This window comes from Pseudorasbora parva, chromosome 9, assembly GCF_024679245.1.
Source record: "Pseudorasbora parva isolate DD20220531a chromosome 9, ASM2467924v1, whole genome shotgun sequence".
NCBI lineage: Eukaryota > Metazoa > Chordata > Actinopteri > Cypriniformes > Gobionidae > Pseudorasbora > Pseudorasbora parva.
The window spans coordinates 40,257,719-40,274,588 of NC_090180.1; the positions used below are offsets into that span (position 1 = coordinate 40,257,719).

The window sequence follows — 16,870 nt, forward strand, 5'->3', positions numbered from 1 at the left end:
GACATCTACAAATAAAAAATTCTAATGACAGCTTATGACATATAGCGCAGATTTTTAATGAAGCAACAACATATTATAGGTAGGACAGAGCAAGATTTGCACAATGAAAGAATATTAATAGCATAAGTACTATAAAATGAAAGGCTTCAATACAGAGCGGCACAAAGCACTTATGCGCATTCGGTGTGCAGAATAAGGCTCTTGAAGGAACACAGTGTCACAACACACAGTGCTCCTTTTTTAACAGTTTTAAATATCAGTGTGAAGATTTATTCATAACACTATTATTGTCCTTATATGCAAAACCATAGACCTTAATCTAGTGAAGCACAAAAATAAGACTCAATTCAGTGGCCTATTTTGGAAGGCCGAGCAAATGATAAAATTTCGTGAAGGTTCAGCACTGGCCCAATCAATAATTGATAAGATACCTGTCGAGGTGTGTGTATCTTCTGTCTCTTCACTCCCTCTGCTGGAAGGGTGGTGTCCAAATCCCAGCGAGCACAACTTTTGTCTTCTGCTGACAGAATGAGAACTGTGTCTGGTCACAAACCGCACACCTGAGAGAGACAGAGACAGACAGACACACACACACACACACACACACACACACACACACACACACACACACACACACACAGGTGGATTTCATTCCATTCATCAATAAATATAGCATAAATAGTCTTTATGTGAGATTGTGTTTATGTGCTGTTTGTGTGTACCTGTGTTTCGTGCATCTGTGCTCTGAGGTTGGTTTCTTGCATTGGTGTCTGTGGTGGCGAAGCTTGTGTACATGCAGACAATTCCACAGCTTTTGCTGGTCTGGATCGCTTTCATTCTGTACCGCTTGGAAGGACCTGTGCAGAATGCACATCCAAACAAGAGAAAGTGTGGATGGAACAGTCAAACTGCTTGTTAATATACTATATTGATATTGATCAATTGATTTAAAACTCCTATCAGACCTCTTTCAACTTCAATATCGGTTTCTTTCTCTGCCATGTTTTCGAAGTCTTTGATGACAGACTGTGCGGTCAGGTGGTGGATAATCTCATCCCAGGGCCCGGTGTTGGGTGGTAGGGCTGCTGAGGTCTCCGTGTCCCACAAAAGGGACAGATCCACATGGACCTCCCAGGATACGGGCCGTCCTCCCAGCTTGCCGTGGATCACTGAGCGACACTCTGTCCCTGAAGCCTGGAACTCGCCTGGAGGAGCGGCTGAAAACAGGCATTCAGGATCGGTGAAGGTGTCCCAGTCTAGTGGGGAAGCAGGGAACAGGAGGCCATCTGGACAGACAGTATTAGGTAAAAAGAAAAAGATGACTTAATATTTGGACCATATTTTATATGCATCTGTATATAAAGGTACATGACTGCAGACTGTTTTCCCTCACTGGAATCAGTCAGACTGGGGTGGGATAAACCTCCTCGTGAAGTGCTTTGGGTGTCTGTGTCACTCTCCTCCAGTCGGCCCCCCAAGGCCTGCTCAAACGAGACCCTCTCTAGTGCCCTCCTCAGGCGGTGCATGTCGAGGTCACCCTGTGGAGATGAGAAACTTCGGCCCGCCAGAGCAGAGCGAGCCAGCACCCTCTGCCTGCGACGAGACTCATCACGGTCTAAGAGCTTGCTAGCCTACAGAAGCATGCATAACTTTTATGTTAAGGCGGTCAGTTTTATTTGAGATTACTGGTACTGCACATGTAAACTGACGTTAAAGGGATAGTCCACCCAAAAATCAAAATGTGATGTTTATCTGCTTACCCCCATGCAGTGTATGCAAGATGTAGGTGTCTTTGTTTCTTCAGTAGAACACAAATGAAGTATTTTTAATTCCAACCGTTGCAGTCTACCAGTCATAATGCATGTGAATGGGTGACAACTCTATGAGACTAAAAAAAAAAACATGCTTAGACAACATGCACAAAAACCCTGCTGCCCATGACGACACATTGATGTCTTAAGACATGAACCGATCGGTTTCTGTGAAAAACGAACAGTATTTGTTTTTGTTTTTTTACCTCATATCCAGATGTATCTCATTTAGTGTTCCCATCCGTCATTACTTCCGTCTGGTAAGGTCAAACGATCATATATATATATATATATATATATATATATATATATATATATATATATATATATATATATATATATATATATATATATATATATGATTGCACCAGATCGCGCCTAACTGGATTCCTCATTAGTGCCTGCGCAGATCGGCCACATGAGGCATCTACATAATATATATCTATGATCGCGCTGGTTTCTAGGTACTAGATGTAATTAATGAAGGATGGGAACACAAGATGAGATTTGTCTGAATATGTGGTAAAAAAAAAATAACATAAATACTCTTCGGTTTCTCACATAAACCGATCGGTTTGTGTCTTAAGACATCAATGTGTTGTCGGGAGCAGCGGGGTTTTTGTGCATTTTGTCTAAGCATGTTTTTTTTTTTTTTACTCTCATAGAATTGTTAACCATTCACATGCATTATGACTGGTAGACTGCAACATTTGTGTTCAACTGAAGAAACAAAGACACCTACATCTTAGATGCACTGGGGGTAAGCAGATAAACATCACATTATCATTTTTGGGGTGAACTATGCCTTTAAACTCTGTTAACTCTATGTGAAGTGAATTCAATGTCATCTGCCGCTGTCACCTTCCCTGATGCAGAATCCGTGTCCCCTGAAGAGGTGGTGTTCTGAGTCCATGGAGATTCCCAGCGTGAGAGGCCTCTACCCTGTGTGGGCTCGATTCTCTCCAAGCCATGTGGCAGAGAACCCATGCCCAGCACAGAGCTCTCCGCTTGGGGAGAAACAGACGAGAAGGCTCTTTCGCTGCTCAGAGAACAGTGTGTCAACACGTACTGATCCTGAACGTACGAGTCCTGTTGAATGCGCCAGCGCACATCACTGGTGCTGTAGTCAGTGTCGCAGCCTGTATATAACACCCACATAAGGTATGTTTGGAATAGCTCCTACCACTTTTTTAAAGGGATAGTCCACCTAAATATGATCCATCCAACATGCAGTCATCAGTTTTGGTTCCCAAACAGTTTTAGTTCCCATTGACTTTCACTGTATTTTTTTTTTGTCCTTACAAAGGAAAGTTAAAGGGTTATGTTACCCAAAAATGAAATTTATGTCATTAATGACTCCAAAATCTATTTTCGATGCTTCAAGAGATTCTAATTAACCAACTGATGTCACACATGGACTACTTCAATGATGTTTTTATTAAATTTCTTGACATGGACAGTATAGAGTGCACTTTTATTGAAGGAACAGAAAAGCTCTTGGACTAAAAATATTTTAAACTGTGTTCCGAGGATGAACAGAGGTCTTACGGAGGTCATTAATGACATAAATTTAATTTTTGGGTCAACTTCCCCAGAAACTTTGGTTACCAACATTCTTTAATACATCTTCTTTTGTGTTCCACAAAAAAAAAATGCATACAGGTTTCTTTTTTGGGTGGACTATCCCTTTAAGTATGCATTATGTGCGGGTCATTTTCAAAAAATTAGCATATTGTGATAAAGTTCATTATTTTCCATAATGTAATGATAAAAATTTAACTTTCATATATTTTAGATTCATTGCACACCAACTTAAAAATTTCAGGTCTTTTATTGTTTTAATACTGATGATTTTGGCATACAGCTCATGCAAATATTATCATATCATGAAAAGGTTCTCTAAACGAGCTATTAACCTAATCATCTGAATCAACTAATGAACTCTAAACACCTGCAAAAGATTCCTGAGGCTTTTAAAAACTCCCAGCCTGGTTCATTACTCAAAACCGCAATCATGGGTAAGACTGCCGACCGGACAAAAAAATTAGCATATTTCATCCGACCAATAAAAGAAAATGTGTTTTTAATAAAAAAAAATCAACCTTCAAATAATTATGTTCAGTTATGCACTCAATACTTGGTCGGGAATCAGTCCAGTGCTGGTTCTCTGTGGCCCAAAGTGGCTTGACCTGGGGAATGCGGCACCTGTAGCCCATTTCCTGCACACGCCTGTGCACGGTGGCTCTGGATGTTTCTACTCCAGACTCAGTCCACTGCTTCCGCAGGTCTCCCAAGGTCTGGAATCGGTCCTTCTCCACAATCTTCCTCAGGGTCCGGTCACCTCTTCTCGTTGTGCAGCGTTTTTTGCCACACTTTTTCCTTCCCACAGACTTCCCACTGAGGTGCCTTGATACAGCACTCTGGGAACAGCATATTCGTTCAGAAATTTCTTTCTGTGTCTTACCCTCTCGCTTGAGGGTGTCAATGATGGCCTTCTGGACAGCAGTCAGGTCGGCAGTCTTACCCATGATTGCGGTTTTGAGTAATGAACCAGGCTGGGAGTTTTTAAAAGCCTCAGGAATCTTTTGCAGGTGTTTAGAGTTAATTAGTTGATTCAGATGATTAGGTTAATAGCTTGTTTAGAGAACCTTTTCATGATACGCTCATTTTTTAAGATAGGAATTTTGGGTTTGCATGAGCTGTATGCCAAAATCATCAGTATTAAAACAATTAAAGACCTGAAATATTTCAGTTGGTGTGCAATGAATCTAAAATATATGAAAGTTTAATTTCTATCATTACATTATGGAAAATAATGAACTTTATCCCAATATGCTAATTTTGTGAGGAGGACCTGTATACTGTGCACTACTACTATGTCAGTGCTTCTTATCCAGGGGCCGGGGGCTCTAAACAAACTTCCGAGGCGGCCTCAAGATGACTTAAAATTATGTCAAATAAAACAAATCAAGCATTGAAATTAGCTAAAACAACAAAAACATCAAGATATTTTTGACTTCAAGGCCCTCACATTGTCCACAACAATATCTGAGGTTCCCCCTCACTTAAAAATTCTACATGATAAAATATTTTAGAGTTTGGCATAACTACAAAGATGTACATTGATTATAAAAATAAGACAATAAGAAATATTGGGGGGGGGGGGGGGCGCGCTTCAGATATTGTTATGGACAATGTGGAGGCCTTAGACTAAAAGGTTGAGAACCTCTGTACTACATACAACCTGAGCAAAAAAACTATGTTGTGTATATGCTATTCCACAATGCAGTGCACTTAAACAGATCCTATAGTCTTACCAGGGCTGACAGCAATATCGGTGGCGTGTGCACAGGAGAATTCAGACGAGATTTCTCGAGAAATTTCCCGCAATGCTTCTTCAAAGTCTCCCTCCACCTCACACGCTTTTACAGCATCTCTCTCTCGCGCCTCCGGGGGAACCAGAGGCTGAAGGAGCTCAGAAGTGGACGGAGAGAGCTCGAAAACCGACCCCGCTGAACCCCGTGGTTGGCTTCTGTATGCATGAGGCTTCACCTGCTTATGAGCAAGTGTGCACACATAAACTAAGACTTTATATAACTATATGCATTTAGTTTATATTAACACTCCTTCATTTAGCATGTATTAAACAGATGAAGCCAGGTGCAGTGATGTATGGTCTCTCACCTCACTTTTCTGGGCCCTGAATCCAGATACGTCATAGAGAGTACAGTAGCCAATTAGGCAGTTGCCGGGGTAGAGTGGAGGAATTTCATTTGGCGAGAGAAGGGCCTCGACATTGTCTGGCACATACCAGTTAATCCGTACATCCGTCAACACGGGTTCCAGAGCTTTCTTTAGACATTTAATTAACTGTAGAGAATAATTGAAACATTAATAACTACACAACAATCATTTTTAAAGAAAACTCAGCACAAAGTTTCAAGGTACTACCATGTTTTTGGACATGTTAACATGGTACTTTCATGGTATATTGAACAAGTATTATGGTAGTGCCATGCTTTTCTTATAAGTACGCAATAATTTCCGTACAATGTAATGCCATCACTTATCATGGTATAACCATTATATGTTTTTGTAATTTAGTTGCCCATCATTTACAAAATATTACACGTCTTGCAAATTAGTTTATTAAATATTTTGGCTTTATTAAATATTTATTTTTGAGCTACCAGTAAGATTTTTTTTTACCAAAAAATAAATGAAGACAGCCATAAATAATAGCATTTTAATTTTTCCGTTGTTCTGTAAAATGTAACAATTTTTATAATTTTTACTAAATATTTTATTTTATAGTACAATAGTATTATTGCAAAGTAATATACGGATATATTAAATATATTGTTTAATTTTTATAATTTAAGTAAAAATAAAAAATATTGTTTTGAAAAATTATTATTATTATTTCTAAATAATTGTTTTTATTTGATAATACAATAGTATTATTGCAATAAGTTAAATAAGTGAATAATAATAAAAATAATTATTACTAATATAGTATTATAGTCATATAGAATGGGGAAAAACAGGTTTTCCTTTTTTTTGTCCTCAACTGATCACGTGCCTGACAATAGAATGTATTGTACTTGCATAACAATAACAAACAATAACTTCATTAAAAGCACATTTTAAATCAATTTGTCCACAGCATGTCATAAAAGAAGAGTTGATAATAGCGGTTCTGTCACTGCTCCCTGTAGAGGGCGCTGTGCACTCATACCTTTGGCTGAAGCCTCTCCTCCTCAAGGAGAAACTCCATACTGCCTCCTGTAACCTTGGCAACGCCCTGCAATAGCCTTCGACAGGCTTGAGGACCAAGACCCAGGCCGAAACACCTGTAACACCGAAAACAAGTCATAACATAGGTAGGCTAATATACTATATGTACTATTTATTTCATTTCTCTCAATCCCTCATATCACATTGTCAATCCATCAGAGACAAAAAATATAAAAATATGTCTTGAGTCATGAGAAATCCTTTCCTTCTTGAAATGTCCTTACAAAGAAATACATGTATACACATACACTCACTGGCCAGTGGCCACTTTATCGGGAACACCTGATATCTTCTTATTAACAAAAATATTAGCCAATCACATCGCAGCAGCTTATTGGATTTAGGCAAGAACGACGCTCTGCTGAAGTTCAAACTGAGCATCAGATTGGGGAAGAAAAGTTATTTAATTTCCTTGACCATGTTGGTGCCAGACAAGCTGGTCCGAGTATTTCACAAACTGCTGATCTTGGATTTTCATGCATAGCCACCTCTAGAGTTTACAGAGAATGGTCAGAAAAAGAGAAAATATTCAGTGAGCGACAGTTCTGTGGGCGACAATGCCTTGAGGAGAATGTCAGAGGAGAATGGCCAGACTGGATTCAGCTGATAGAAAGGCATTAGTGACTGAAATAACCACTCGTTACAACCAAAGTCTGGAGAAAAGCTTCTCTCAACGCACAACACGTCAAACCTTAAAGCAGACGGGCTACAGAAGCAGGACACACCGTGATATTTTGGTTTTTCTTTTTTAATAAATCTTCAAAAATGTCAACAAATCTGTGTTTTTCTGTCATTATGGGGTGCTGTGTGTACATTAATGAGAAAAAAACTTATTTAAATTATTTTAGCAAATGGCTGCAATATAACAAATTGTGAAAAATTAAAGGGTATACATACACATTCGATTTCTTATGACTCAAGACATCTATGTTTATGCTTATGTGCTCCAATGGATTCCCAGTGTGCTATGAGGGATTGAGAGTGAGAGAAAATAGAATATGTTTAGTATTCCCCTGACAATAATCTGGACCATTTCACTAATTAAATGTCTGAAGAGAAACAGAATCCAGACGACACACACACACAAGACAGGCTGTTTTGAATTCAGGTCTGCTCCGTCTGGTCGAAGGCTTTTAAATGTCTCGACTGAGTATCAATAACGAGTCTGTGTTCCAGTACAGTGAAAGCTATATTTTTGTGTGTGTGTGTGTGTGTGTGTGTGTGTGTGTGTGTGTGTGTGTGTGTGTGTGTGTGTGTGTGTGTGTGTGTGTGTGTGTGTGTGTGTGTGTGTGTGTGTGTGTGTGTGTGTGTGTGTGCGTTTCTTAAAGAGCATTTCTCTCTAAACATTAGTCAGTGTTTTATGGGAGGGCAAATAAAACTTTTCTTTTAATTTAGATACATTGTCGAGGCATGGGGTGTTGCCATGGTTATGCCTTGAATGAAATTGATTTGATCTTAACTGGTGTCTAGCTGGTGACAAAAGTCTTTGCCTGACTGTAAATACCCCACAGATGTAAAATGTGTAATGCTAGTGTTAAAAGGCTAATATTAAATGTTTAAAATATAATATGTTTTCTGCATCCCTTTTGTATAATGTACTAACTGAGTCTATACATATGGAGAACACGATTTCACTAAGTACAACATGTTCTTAGATAAAGATATTTGTTGATCTTGGAACGACATTCCAATCAACCAATCAGATTTAAAGAACAAGTTTATGTCAAGTTGAGTTAGGTGTTTCTATATCACTGTTACTCACCGATCATTTCCCTCTGATTTAAGGGATGAGTTATGGGTAGGGTTAGGTTTAGGGATAATTTGACTACAATTTTGGACAGGAATGTTGTTCCAGGATCAACAAAATATGTCTTAAAATACATGTCTTACTTGGTAAGATCACCCTGACAGACTCTATAGACATTTAAGCTGAGCCCCCACCCTCCTTTTATTTTATTAATTCTCTTTTTTATTTTATGTGTATTTTGTTCTAATTATACTTTATTGCCAGGTATTTTATTTGACTTCTTTATTGTATATAAATGTTTGAGTTTTTGTCATTCTGCATTTCATGCATTCTGACTTATGTACACTGTTAAAAAGTTGAATTCTAATACTAAATATGGACAAAATATTTTTTTAAAGAAAAGTGGACGTATGACAGAGTACTTCTGTGCCAAATACACTTCTTTAGGATTTGAACAAGTTTCGGAAAGTTTGGCCCTGTATGAGCTAATAAAGGGTGGAATTCATTGTAAGGAAACTTCTCCTAGATGAGTGTGTGTGCATGTCAACCAGAGAGAGAGCACGAGCACACACCCATCAACGAGCTTCGCCCGGGTCACGGAAGCCGCCGGCAGCGCTTTCATTTTGTTTTTGTAATTTTGTAATGTATAATGTAAACCAGACGAATGTACAGTGAATCGAAAGTTATCCAGGGACAATGATGTATTGAGTGTTTGTGTGTGCTCTTGACTCCCACTGCACTCGTCCATGAGTTTGACTGCTTTTTGGAAAGAATCGGTAAAGCATATTTGTCTTTTATAAATATGAAAAAAACTAGACTCTTCAGAGATATGAAGGATACAAGACTACTCTATAGGTACTCGAGAATAACATGACATTGTTTTTTTGTGGGGTTTTTAAAATTCTCTTTACAACTGTTTCTTTTTTTATTTTTACACATGGTATTATTTTTCGTATACATATTTTATCGCTATTTTAATTATTTTTTAAATTTTTTAATTTCTATGTAAAGCACTTTGAATTACTATTGTGTATGAAATGTGCTATATAAATAATCTTGCCTTGTCTAGCCTTGCACCCTTTAAGATGTCAGCTGGTTTTAGGTGTGTTTGCTGATGTGAAGAGTGCTGAACCGGTTTTAAATATAAATAACACTGGTGTAAAGGTGTTTAGCTGGTAAACGTGTTGCTCTGTGAATTACAGGATTCACAGCATTATAGAAAACTCTTGATATTAGTTACTCTGCAGTATTAGCATTTCCAGCACAATATGGATGTGAAATTGGATTATTATTATTTTATGTAATAAGATGTTTTTTGCTGTAACAAACTGTTCTTTGTTTTTTGTTAAAATATCTATTTTTTATAGTATATGTGTTATCTGGCATAGTGTTTTTTTTATTTTATTTAATCTAACGCTACAGTTTTACCTGACGTTACAGGCGTTCCTCCTGACCAGTTCTAACACGCGGCCCACATTGCTAAAGGTCCCGTCCGTGATGATGAAGAGCTGTCGTGGGCAGCTGCGGTGGACGGGCTGCCGATAAACCCAGGACAGTGTCCCCCACAGGTTAGCGCCACCTTGGTCAGTGCGCATTTTCTGGATGTACTCCAATGCCTGAGTCACTGTGCTCTGAGAAATGAGAGAAGGGGACAATTGCAGAATTCCCTTTAGCCATGAAACAAAACAGTGAAGTTTTAAATACATTTTCCCAGTTAAATCAGCAACATCTACCTACAACGGCCTTGTTTTTATTAGTAAAACATTTTTTTATCTGGTTCACTTGAAAAACTCCTCTATAAAGCTCTGTGGGATGGAGATGTGGAGCAGTGGTGCATAATGGAGCAAAACAAGTTTGTTTTTGATCATTGCGTGCTGTTAAATGCATGACAGTGCCATATGGCTCTCGCTGTTTTAAAACACTTTGTCCTGCCAGATACTGGACCTGCTTGAACCTGATATTGCAGCGTCATGGCAACCAGTAGTAGGGACCTGGACAGAGATTATCATCACCAGGGGCCAGTTGCATAAACATAGCCATTAAGTTAAGACTGTCTTAAGTACTATGCATGACCAACTAGTGGTTAATCAAGGGGCAATCAGTCTTGTTTTTTAGTATCAAATTTGACCAATCTACAGTCTTAAAATGAGTCTTAAAAAAAAGTGATGGCTAACTTTTAAGACTAGTCTTATCAGTTTATGTAAACGGCCCATCCAGAATCCCGTGTAGTCTCCATCTGAGTTTCTCTTGAAATAAACACAATGATTTGTTTGGCTACCACAGCTAAGACAAGCCTGGAGAAACACTTACAAATCTGGCTGGTGATGCAGCTTGAATTAAATCACACCATGTTCATTCATTTGGCCACCGGAGAACTTGCCCTCTAACTGAGCCTGGTTTCTCCCAAGGTTTTTTTCTCTCCTTTTCTGTCACCTGATGGAGTTTGTGTTTCTTGCCACTCTTGTCTTTGGCTTGTTTAGTTACGGTTTAAAAGATGATTGGGGGCAGATTTACTAACAGCTTGTACTAGCGCAAACCCTCTTTTAGCATTAAAAACTACTCTCAGGATTTTCTAAAGACATGCTGAAAAAAATAGCACTGAAAAGGCGTGGACAGTTATTTTTGAAGATGACCTTACTGGAGTTGTTGGAGTTTCCCTTCAAGACACAAAATGTATGGTTTTAAACATATATGGCTGAATTAAACCTGTATTTCCACTTGCCAATGTGCAGCTTTTGTTATAGTAAAGTTGGCTGAGTGGATCAGGTAGTCCAAGGTGGTTTGACTGAGTGGAGACGGGGCTAATTTACATATTTATGGATCTGCTTACACTAAATTAAGCAAGGGGAATCTTTTTACATGAAAAGTGTGTAAATATGTAATTTTGGTGATCAAATATGAATTTTAAGGGATATGATTGACTAATGTTTGCGGTAGTCAATTAACTGGTATGTGCAGAACTTTTCACACCCATTGTCTCTTTTATGGGATTGAAGTCTCACGATAATTGTTGCAGGGGAAGGGAGAGCAATTGAACTCTGGTTCATGACATTGGGATGTCATGAAGCGTCACAGACACGGCGACGGCTGTCATCCACTATGACACACTATATGAGATAAAATGATTGATTCTTGCATCTCTGCAGCCATTGTCACTTACAAATCACCACAACTTCATAAATATAAATCAAATGGATCTTGCCAGATTCAGTCTGATATCATGTAGTCCCAGCCCACCATTACAGATATTGAACTGGACTGCACCAAGAATTTGTGTGTGTATATATATATATATATATATATATATATATATATATATATATATATAGTATATATATATATATATATATATATATATACACAATATATACACACACCTAAAGGATAATTAGGAACACCATACTAATACTGTGTTTGACCCCCTTTCACCTTCAGAACTGCCTTAATTCTACGTGGCATTGATTCAACAAGGTTCTGAAAGCATTCTTTAGAAATGTTGGCCCATATTGATAGGATAGCATCTTGCAGTTGATGGAGATTTGTGGGATGCACATCCAGAGCACGAAGCTCCCGTTCCACCACATCCCAATGATGCTCTATTGGGTTGAGATCTGGTGACTGTGGGGGCCTTTTTAGTACAGTTTAGTACTCATTGTCATGTTCAAGAAACCAATTTGAAATGATTCAAGCTTTGTGACATGGTGCATTATCCTGCTGGAAGTAGCCATCAGAGGATGGGTACATGGTGGTCACAAAGGGATGGACATAGTCAGAAACAATGCTCAGGCAGGCCATGGCATTTAAATGATTTTAGGCACTAAGGGGCCTAAAGTGCGCCAAGAAAACATCCCCCACACCATTACACCACCACCACCAGCCTGCACAGTGGTAACAAGGCATGATGGATCCATGTTCTCATTCTGTTTACGTCAAATTCTGACTCTACCATCTGAATGTCTGAACAGAAATCGAGATTCATCAGACCAGGCAACATTTTTCCAGTCTTCAACTGTCCAATTTTGGTGAGCTATTTGTAGTGGAGTTGAGTGGTACCCGGTGGGGTCTTCTGCTGTTGTAGCCCATCCGCCTCAAGGTTGTGCGTGTTGTGGCTTCACAAATGCTTTGCTGCATACCTCGGTTGTAACGAGTGGTTATTTCAGTCAAAGTTGCTCTGCTATCAGCTTGAATCAGTCAACCATTTCTCCACTGACCTCTAGCATCAACAAGGCATTTTCGCCCACAGGACTGCCGCATACTGGATGTTTTTCCCTTTTCACACCATTCTTTGTAAACCCTAGAAATGGTTGTGCGTAAAAATCCCAGTAACTGAGCAGATCATGAAAAAGTCAGACTGCCCTTCTGGCACCAACAACCATGCCACATTTAAAATTGCTTCAATCACCTTTCTTTCTCATTCTAACATTCAGTTTGGAGTTCAGGAGATTGTCCCGGACCACACCACTAAATGCATTGAAGCATCTGCCATGTGATTGGTTGATTAGATAATTGCATTAATGAGAAATCGAACAGGTGTTCCTTATAATCCTTTCGGTGAGTGTGTGTATATATATACACATGATGGAAAAGTTTACATATTTGATTGTTGTTTTCCTGTTTATTACCATGAAGCTGCTTGGAAACCGTTGTTGTATTGTATAAAGCACTATAAATATAAAGGTGACTTGACTCACATCTGTGCAGGGCTTGCTGGAGCTGAAAAGAGGTCTGACTGGAGAGCAGATGCCAGCGATGTTCAGCATGGTGCGGCTCGGTAGACTCTTGATGGCCACCAACATCGCCTCCTGTCAAAAATATAAAAGCACACAGGGCCATATTTAATTTGCTTTAAATGAGCTACTAACTTCTGATCAAAACAAAGAGCCAATGATCTATGCTTTATAACAATGACAATAGTTTGAGGAAAAAAGGAACAAAACTGCATGTCGCTGTACTGTTGAGCAAATGCTCATAGAGAAGGTTGCAAGAACCTTGATCTTGTTGATGTTGTGCTGTGTCATTGTGCTGCTGTTTTCAATAAGGAAGATGAGTTCTCTGCTGGCCTGCTGTAGTTCAGTTGGTTCTGACAGAAGATCTGGGCAGAAGTTAAGCATCAGAACCGGGTTTAAGAGCAGATCCTTATGATGGCGTCTCCGCACAAACTCCAGCTGGGGAAGGCACATGAACACATGCAGTAACAAATATGTAATACTTTAAATTATGTTCTTAAAGGGATAGTTCACCCAAAAATGAAAACTTTGTCATCATTTACTCACCCTCAAGTTGTTCCAAATCTGTATGAGTTTCTTTGTTCTGCTTTGTTACAAACATTCTTCAAAATACCTTCTTTTGTGTTGAGCAGAACAAAGAAAGTCATTCACGTTTGGAACAACTTGAGGGTGAGTAAATGATGACAGAATTTTTTATTTTTGGGTGAACTATCCCTTTAAAAGACAATCAAGATGAAGTCAGCAATGCTGTTTAACACCAGTAATATTACCCTCTTCTCAGACTCTGCCTCCTTTCGGGCACAGCGAATGAAATCACGACGAGCACGGATCTGCTGCTCGTATTCACTAAACGTGAGCCGTCCCCTCTCTAGGATTACCAATGGGCTGTGAGGCTCTGCAGGAAACAGTAGGAGTGACTTGCAGGTGATTACATTGATGGAATTCTGCCAAATTCTACCGCCCTTCCAAGAAGTATCCGTTTATAAAACCTGATGTATTATTGTCATATTTTCGTTCTAGTTGGTCAAAAAGTTTTTCTTGTTAGCCTTCTGCTAAATTGCATAGAGTATGATAAATAAGCAGTTTTGGTCTTTCTGCATTCATGCAGATATTGCCCATATGGCATGCATAACTATAAAATAGCTGTGGAGGTGATGGCCAAACAAATGGCCAAAAAGTTGGCTCTCACCGCTAAGGTGTAGTATTATTTCCAGATGTCGATCACATGGATGCTCCTCAGCCAGTGTGATGTAGGTTGAAGACGCAGACTGTGCACTGGGGTCAGCGTCTGCACGCAGAGCGTGGGTGGGGCTTTCCAGACCTGCATGAAAAGAGGTTACAGAGTCTGTTCACATGACATTTCAGCACTGATTTGATTAGTTGCTATTAAAGATTTTATTGGTGGGAATCTTTGACATCTCAGCCTCAGGGAACTAAAGCTATGATAAAACAGATTGACATATCAATTAAACTGACAAAAAAGGTTAGAGTTTAATATTTTAAAATAATGTTTGGATTTATAATCAGTTCAAATATGTATGTTTTAACTTATGGATGTGGTTTTAAATATAGTATAGCAATTCAAAAGTTGTTGTTGTTTGACAGTAATAGTAATGACGTATAATGCTACAAAATGTTTAAAATAAATTGTGTTCTTTTGAACATTCTAATCAGTAGAGTATCCTGAAAAACTGAATCATGGTTTCCACAAAAATATTAAGCTGCAAAATTGTTTTCAGCATTGAAAATATTAACAATAAATGTTTCTTAAGCACCAAATCATCATATTTGAATGATTTCTGAATGATCATGTGACTCAAGATTGAAGTAATGACGTTGAAAATCCAGCTTTGACATCACAGGAATAAATTACATTAATATATATTAAAATATATATTTTTTTGTTTTAAATTGTAATATTATTTCACAATATTACTGTTTTACTATATTTTTGATCAAATCGTTTCTTCTTTCAGAAACATTAAAAATTCTTACCGACCCCAAACTTTTGAACATTCGTGTACTATGGTACAGGACGAGTACCATATGCATATACTACTGTGTACTGTACATGGTAGTCCAAACATAGTACTTCATGATATTACCAAGGTAAATGTCAAATTATAACTATATTACCATGGGTAATGTCTAAAAAAATATATTACCATGGTTAAGTTTTCAAAAAGTGTCCTGCTTAATGTCCATTAAAGCCACGATGGCTGAAACAGAGTGGCCACTTTCCTCTGGAGCAGAACAGTGTCACTACTGTGATTTAGGACTCTATATCACCCTGCCTCCATCTCTTTCCTCTGTTCTAGTGGCCCGGAGCCTGAGCCAAACACTCTCTCGCCCTGCACACACCCTCACAGACCTGCTTTGGCCCCTTCTGGCAGGCTCAATGATGTCTATCATAATCACTGATGTCCATGCCAAGTTTTACGCTAACTGGATTATTTCAGAACACAAACTGGACCTGCATGAATGTACAAGGGGGGATAAAAAAGGGGGATCTTGTCCTTCTGTGACGGACAGGGACAGGTAAGAGACAAGCCCTTTTATTGTCTCCTCCTCCAGATATCATAGCTCTAGAAATGTCCTGATTTTACACTTGAGCATTTGCTGTAGTGACTTACGTTTATAGATCGGACAGAAAGATATAAATGTTACCGGCCAGCAGACAGGCTCCTCGAACCAGCAGCTGGAAGCTGAGCTGATAAGGCGAGAGGTTCGTGGCAGAGCTGGTGAGCAGAGCATGTGTACACTGCTGCCCAACTCCCAGCATCCTCTCCTGCTTTCCAGACACACTGCCAAAGCACGTAGTCGGGCTGAAGGAGAGACATTAAATAGGATTCTTGGGAGGTCAAACCCACAATATTCAGCATTTGTTATTCAGGTGGTGTAAATTGAATTATGAAGCAAAAAATAAGGGTGTTTTATCGAATATATACCCTTACAAAGCATTTTTGATAGATAATAATAACAAATGTTTCTTGAGCACCAGATCAGCATATTTGAATGATTTTTTTAAGGATTGACACTGAAGACTGGAGTAATGATGCTGAAAATTCAATTTTGCCATCACAGGAATAAAACACATTAAAATACAGAAAACTGTTATTTTAGATTTGTAATAATATTTACACAATATTGCTGTTTTTATTGTATTTTAATCTAATAAATGCTGTGTTTTTTTAAATTTGAATATACAGTGGCTGTAAAAAATATACAGTTAACTATGAACATGTTCCACTGACATTTGTTTAGTTTTGTTATCTTCAACCGAACAGTATTTTTTTTAATGATTAGCTTGAAAATAAAATTGGATTAATATTTTATGTAATGCGAAGACACATTTTTAAAGTGTCAGTTCAACCAAAAATGTATATGCTGTCATCATTAAAGAGATAGTTCACCCAAAAATGATAATGTCAAACTAAGACTAATGTGGGTGAAAAAAATAATACTGTTAAGTTAGCACTTTTAAACATCTGTTCACTTAAGAACAAATCATTCCTAGTCAGCGACTTAATAACCACAAACAACCTTGATTTTTTGCTTCTAAATGAAACGTGGTTAGAAGAAAACTGTAGTGTAACAGTCCTCAATGAAGCAGCCCCTCCTAACTTTACTTTTATGAGTGTTTGCAGAGCAGTTAGGAGAGGTGGGGGTGTTGCTGCTCTTTTTAAAGATTTCTATCAATGTAAGCAAGTATCATTTGGTGATTATTTGTCTCTAGAATATATGGGTATTGTGTTAAAAGGTTCTCCACGCATCCTGCTTATCATTGT

The 16,870-nt window shown here is 38.4% G+C and overlaps 1 protein-coding gene across 3 annotated transcripts in view; it reads right to left on the minus strand.

The window, feature by feature from the left end:
- The window catches only part of vwa5b2 (von Willebrand factor A domain containing 5B2), a 34,225-nt gene that overhangs the window by 5,364 nt on the left and 11,991 nt on the right, over nt 1–16,870 (minus strand). Inside the window, exons 5-18 of one of the 3 annotated variants that reach the window (XM_067452642.1) lie at nt 15,750–15,907; nt 14,272–14,403; nt 13,853–13,977; nt 13,344–13,520; nt 13,047–13,157; nt 9,784–9,986; nt 6,550–6,664; nt 5,496–5,681; nt 5,129–5,363; nt 2,673–2,950; nt 1,394–1,631; nt 966–1,286; nt 723–857; nt 432–560 (exon numbers count right to left, since the gene is read on the minus strand). In XM_067452642.1, the coding sequence (XP_067308743.1) occupies nt 432–560; nt 723–857; nt 966–1,286; nt 1,394–1,631; nt 2,673–2,950; nt 5,129–5,363; nt 5,496–5,681; nt 6,550–6,664; nt 9,784–9,986; nt 13,047–13,157; nt 13,344–13,520; nt 13,853–13,977; nt 14,272–14,403; nt 15,750–15,907 (2,543 nt within the window). Of the gene's footprint in view, nt 1–431; nt 561–722; nt 858–965; nt 1,287–1,393; nt 1,632–2,672; nt 2,951–5,128; nt 5,367–5,495; nt 5,682–6,549; nt 6,665–9,783; nt 9,987–13,046; nt 13,158–13,343; nt 13,521–13,852; nt 13,978–14,271; nt 14,404–15,749; nt 15,908–16,870 lie in introns of all 3 variants that reach the window. The other 2 variants (XM_067452644.1, XM_067452641.1) reach the window with 2 other exon arrangements.